The sequence below is a fragment of the Taeniopygia guttata genome, chromosome 13 (genome assembly GCF_048771995.1).
Source record: "Taeniopygia guttata chromosome 13, bTaeGut7.mat, whole genome shotgun sequence".
Taxonomy (NCBI): Eukaryota; Metazoa; Chordata; class Aves; order Passeriformes; family Estrildidae; genus Taeniopygia; species Taeniopygia guttata.
The window spans coordinates 4,558,420-4,564,067 of NC_133038.1; the positions used below are offsets into that span (position 1 = coordinate 4,558,420).

Genomic DNA, 5,648 nt, shown 5'->3' on the forward strand with positions numbered 1-5,648 from the left:
AACATTTTCATGGGGATGCTAGTAAAAGAGAAGGGAGAAAGATGGAGCATGTTTTCATGGAAATTTACATTTTTGAAAAAAAAAAAGAAAATAAAAGAAGGACTAAACTTGGATGCATTTATGTAAATATGGAAATGAAAGCTGTTTCCCGAGTGTTGTCACCACATCATGTCCAGCCCTGCTCTCCCATTCCCTTCAGCACCAACTCTCCCTTAGCTAATATTTATTCCCAAGCCCCTGCAGCATCACCCGCTGCTCTCCCCTGGCTTTGGCTCTGTCTGCAGCAGCCTCCTCTTCTTCAGCAAAGTGTTGCTTTATTTTCAGCAACTGCTTGGCTTTGCCAAATGGCAGCAGGTGCCGCAGTCCCGCTGATGGTGCACATCTCCAGGGACCAGGCTGGCTGATTTGAGGTAGTTTGAGGATGTGGAGCTTCCTCCTGGGGCTCACCCAGGTGATGCCATGTGGACCAGTCCTCTTGGAGCAACACGCTAAGGGAGCAGGGATGGAGATGGGGCTGATGGAGGAGCTGAGTCCCCTCTGAACCCTGTGCTGGGGATGTGCCTGCAGGGATGCAGGGAGCCAGCGGAGTGGGATGGCACAGCAATGGGCGTGCGCGGAGCAGCGGGGACTGGCACACACACTGCCACACTCCAGCTTTTCAAACTCCTTCCCAGCTCTACAAGAAGAAGACTCCTCTCTTCTGCTTTGCTGTCAGCTGGTTTTTTTCCTTTGTTTCTAGAGAAAATCCCATTACCCCCAAATAATCCAGCTAAGAGTAAGAAAAAAAAAAAAATACAAACATGTCATTTTCTTCCCATCTTCATCCCTCTCTCACACACAGGGCTTGAAAGAGCACTGAAAGGTATTCAGTGTGCACGCTGCCAATTGTCACATCTTTCAATGACAGATTTTAAATGAATGTTATTTTGCAAGGGAGAAAGAGAGGGGGGAAAAGAAAAAAAAATAGAAAGCCCACACTGCTCATCCAAGAGCTGACAAGTCCTAACGGGCCTCATTTTCCAGAGACAAAAATAACTATTTTCAAAATTCACAGCAGGGCCTTCGCCTACACACGCTGCACCAAGAGAAACCTGTGGGGAGAAATGTAAAACACATTGTGTAAATGGAAATGCACCATGCATCCAAAGCGATTTCAAAGCTATTTACCCCCTTCCCTCCTCGCCAGCTCTCCTGCGAGCGCGTGTGCGCGCTCTCACCCCGCCGAAGGCGCGGGGGCCCGGAGCTTCGCTGGCTTCCCTGGCCCCTGGTGAGGGATGGGCTGGCTCCCCACAGCAGCGGATGATGGGGAGGTGTTTTCCTCCCCACGCCTGCGCTGCTGGAAGAGCAGTGCCCATCTGCGGCGAGGGGATGTGGCACGCTGCTGGCAGGCGGGAGACGTCCCCATCATCCCCGTCCTCCACCGTGGCTTCTAAAGTCCTGCAGCTACAAAACAGCAGATCAGCTTCTGCAGAGACCTTCTGGAGATCTTCTATCTGCTCCAGGTTCAGCCATGGGATGTGGGGAGAGGGACAGGGACAGCTCCAGCACTGGGAAGGGGCAGACAGGGGTGGTTGGACGGTTGGATGTGTAGGATTCATAGGGAGGAACAGGGGTGCCTAGAGGCTTGCAGATGATGGGGGTGTCCAGGCAAATTCTGGGTGAAAGGCTCTGCTGGGTATCTGACCCATGTGCAGTCCACCACCAGAGCCTGGGTCAAACCTGCCTCCCAAATGTGGGGCCAAAGAGCTGTCCTCTGGGACATCCTCTGGGAGCATCCAACCATGCCTCCATGGCCACAGCTCCTCATCAGGGCTGCTCCCAGCCCCCCAGGCCAGTGCAGAGGGGAAGCCATAGCCCCGCATGAGGTCACGGTAGCAGCATGATTTAGTCCAGCCACGTTGAATCTCAGGTCTGACATCCATGGTCAGGAATCCAGTGCTCCACAAAGAAGCAATGTGGTCTTGGGTTTGGGGGAGGCCCTTGAGTTCCCAGAGCAAGAGCAAAGGTTGCAGCTGCTTGGCAGCAGGCTGCAAGCCAGGGGCAAGTAGAAATGGTGAGGGTTAACGTGAAAGCAGAGCCCCCCATGCTTCCTCCTGCCCTTGTGATGGCCAACACTTAAAGCTAATGATTGGCTGCAGAATCCTTGAGGAAAGGGTCTCTCTCTTTGGAAGCAGCTGTGCAGGGCCAGCCCAGCTCAGCACAGCCATTCACCACCACCAAGCACTGCAGCAGAGACCACACTGCCCTTCCTCACCCACTGGGAACAACTCCCTGTGGCCACCACTCCAGCCAGGGAGGAGAAGTATTTTGGAGTAAACCCTGGAGCAAGGGAGAGCAAGAAAGCACTGGCCACTCCCTGCCTGTCCTTCTCCCTCGCTCCCATCCCATGGCACTGCAGTCCAGAGCTCCACCCTGGCCAGGATGGGTGGATGCTGGAGGAGTGTCCTGTCAGATGCGGTTGGACATGAGCCTGGTGTTCAGCTTGCGGAAGAAGGAGCGCAGCTTGCAGATCTTGCACTTCTTCTTCTTCTTCTTGTTCCTGCTTTTCAGGGACTCCCGGCCACCTTCCCACTCCTCCCCATCATCCTCACTGGCCCAAGGTCCCCAGGCCCCGCCGTTGAAGTCTGGGTGAGCCCGGGGGTTCTCCGCAGGGTACCGCACCGGGATGGCCGTCCGGTTGTAGTGCACCAGCCTCGTCAGGAGGGTCCTGACCACGTCTGGGCGCTGCTCTGAGAGGTCGTAGCGCTCGTAGGGGTCGGCAGTGATGTTGAAGAGCCACATGGACTTCTTCAGGCCATCAGTGAGACGCTCCAGGTTCCACCAGCTCCCTGGAAAGTTGGTCAGGGTCTGTGGGGGTATCCAGTCACTGTACCCTGGATCGCCAGTGAGGAGCTTCCACTCCCCAACCCGGATGGAAGCTTGCACAGCCGTGTTCCAGATGCCGAAGCCATCCTCCAAGGAGCCATACTTGGCGTGGTTGTACAAGGGGTCAATATTGTGCAGGATTTCAGTGCGTGGTGAGTCCTTGCCCTCACTGATAGCAGGCCAGACATCATATCCATCCAAGCCTTGGACATTGCTCAGGTTGCCCCTGGCCAGGCTGACCAGAGTAGGGTACCAGTCTGTAATGTGAACTAGCGCCCAGCTTGTCCGACGCTTGCGCTTGATCAGGGGACTGTGGACAAAACCAATGCCACGCACTCCCCCTTCCCAGTACGTCCCTTTGCGACCCCGCAGCGGCCAGTTGCTTCCCCCGGAGAAGGTCTGCCCACCATTGTCCGTGGAGAACACGATCACACTGTTGTCATAGTACCCATACTTCTTGAGGGCCCAGGTGATGTTCTTCACCGCCTCGTCCATGCAGGTCACCATGGCCGCGTACTTGCGGCGGGCGACGTTGCCCATGGAGCGGTAGCGGTAGATGTACTCCTTGGGGGACTGCAGGGGCGTGTGCACCGCTTGGAAGGCCACGTAGATGAAGATGGGCTCCTTGGGGCTGTGGGATGCCAGGATCTTGCTGACGCGCTGGGCGTAGAGGAAGGTGGAATACTTCCCGCTCTGGTCCCACGCCACGTCCTCCCCCTCGTGCAGGTCGTAGCCGCAGACGTCCGGCCCGTCGCAGTTGTCGTAGGTGTAGTAATCCACGTTGCCTGTCAGGGAGCCCAGGAAGGTGTCGAAGCCCCGGCGGGTGGGCAGGCACTCCTTCTTGTAGAAGCCAAGGTGCCACTTGCCCACCATGTGTGTGGAGTAGCCGGCTTCCTGCAGCTTCTGTGGCAGGGTGACCTGGTCGAGGGGCAGGCAGTTGGGCTGCCGAGGGCGGATGATGGAGTGCTGCAATCCTGTGTGGATCTGGTACCTGCCAGGAGCAAGAGCCAGGGGAAAGCAATGGTGATGAGGAGCAGCACTGGGTGAGGATGTGATGGCACTTTATGTGTTAGAGAACCAAAACAAATGCAGATTTCCATGTCCCCAACCCAGCCCAATGAAGCAAGCTCCAGCCAGGGACAGGGAGCTCCTCATCCGTTCATAAGTATCAAAAGTAGATGGAAAGAACACAGAGAGATGCTCAGCAGACATCTCACAAAAATGCCACCAGCATTTGTTCTCACTGCTACGAGCCTAGGGAGGTGGCTGGGCTGTGTCACGGCTGGGGAGCACAAACAAGTGGGTTCATAATGCCCCACCTGAATAACCCCCCTATCTCTGTCCTCCCCTGCTTTGCACACCACAAAGATGTCTGGAACCCCTCAAGGACCTTCAGGAGAGAAGGGAGGCCTTTGCTTGGACCATGGTGGGCTCCACCACTCCAGGCAGTAGGTGAGCACATCCCTGGGGCCTACTTCTCAGCAGGAGGTGGTCTGGTGGGATCTGCCTCCTACAGTGAGTGCTGACCACACAGCACTGCTCCAGAGAAAGTCCCACCTATCCTAGAAGGCAGAATGGCCCAGGATAAGGGGTCATCTGACTGTGCTGCCATGGGAGAGGGCAATGGAGTGACATCCAGCCTGTGCTGGCTAGTGCAGCTCTTCCCTGTGCTCAGGGAAAGCACACACCAAGGGCCTCACAGCAAATCTCCAAGGGCCAGTGTGTCAGGGACTACCTGGGGACACAGCTCCTTGCCCAGCACCAAAGACCTCCTGACTAGGGACCACCCTCTCCCAAAGTAACATCCATTACCCAGCAGCATCCACATTTTTGCTCTTGCCATGTGCCACTATTTCCTGTGTGGAAATCAACTATTTACCCAGGAAGCTTTCTAGAGAAATCCAGATCTCCATCCTCTGCCAATACACCAGGGCATCGCTCTAGCAGCAAGCTGGGGTTAAGCCCCTCAGAGAAGGGACCAAAGGGGGACATGAGTAGGTTGTGAGCAGGCACTGGCTTACCTGCCAGTTATCAGCTGGCTCCGGGACGGGGTGCAGATGGGCTGGATGTAGTAATTCTCCAGCTTCACACCCTCTGCTGCCAGCCTGTCCAGCGTCGGCGTCTGGATATCTGAGCCGTGATAGCCGATGTCGTGGTAGCCCTGGTCATCAGTCAGAATGAAGATGATGTGGGGTGGCCTGGTGAAGGTGGGAGGCAGTGATTTCTCCATGGGGTCTGTGGCCACATCGGCCACCAAACCGGGCTTCATCCAGTCCCAAGACAAATAGCCAAAGCTGAGCAGGCTGACGAGTGAGAAACCCGTGAGGGCATAGACGGCCATCCCGAAACACTGTGCTGCCTGCCAAGGGTGTTAGTTACTGTCCCGGCATCGCCTCAGAGCCACGAAAACAGGAGCTCTCCCCCTCCTCCAGGAGGGCTCCCTGACCTAGAGGATGCTCCCCACAACCCCCGCAGCTGATTTTGCGGGAGCAGCTTCCATCGAGGCACACTGGCGTGCACACAAAGAGCTTAATCCGCCGGGGCTGGGCTGCCTTCAGTCAAAGGAAAATCAGCTCACGCTGCTGCAATCGCACACATCTGCACGGCGGGACGGGCTCCTCGCACGGGCTGCCGGCGGCCCGGAGCCGGTCCCGAGCGCTGGAAACGCTTCCTGGGGCTTTCCCCTGCTGTTATTTCTTTATGAAGAGCTCCATAAAGTCCTCGTCAGAGAAAGTTGCTCTGGCTTCTGGTCTGCTCCAGCCCTGCGCCTGCCCGGCTATCCT

The 5,648-nt window shown here is 56.3% G+C and overlaps 1 protein-coding gene across 1 annotated transcript; it reads right to left on the reverse strand.

Annotated features, from left to right (window-relative positions):
- On the reverse strand, positions 1-5,648 carry ARSI (arylsulfatase family member I). Its single transcript, XM_002198788.5, has 2 exons — positions 4,887-5,648; positions 1-3,856 (listed from the first exon to the last, which is right to left on the reverse strand). The coding sequence occupies exons 1-2, from the start codon at positions 5,204-5,206 to the stop codon at positions 2,449-2,451; spliced, it is 1,728 nt and encodes a 575-aa protein (XP_002198824.4). The 5' UTR covers positions 5,207-5,648; the 3' UTR covers positions 1-2,448.

What these genes read in the sequence shown, in the direction of transcription:
- ARSI (XM_002198788.5), bottom strand. Translation starts at nt 5,206, where the DNA reads ATGGCCGTCTATGCCCTCACGGGTTTCTCACTCGTCAGCCTGCTCAGC. An exon ending in AGCCAGCTGATAACTGGCAG is followed by an intron (nt 3,857 to 4,886) that starts GTAAGCCAGTGC and finishes TGCTCCTGGCAG; the next exon opens with GTACCAGATCCACACAGGAT.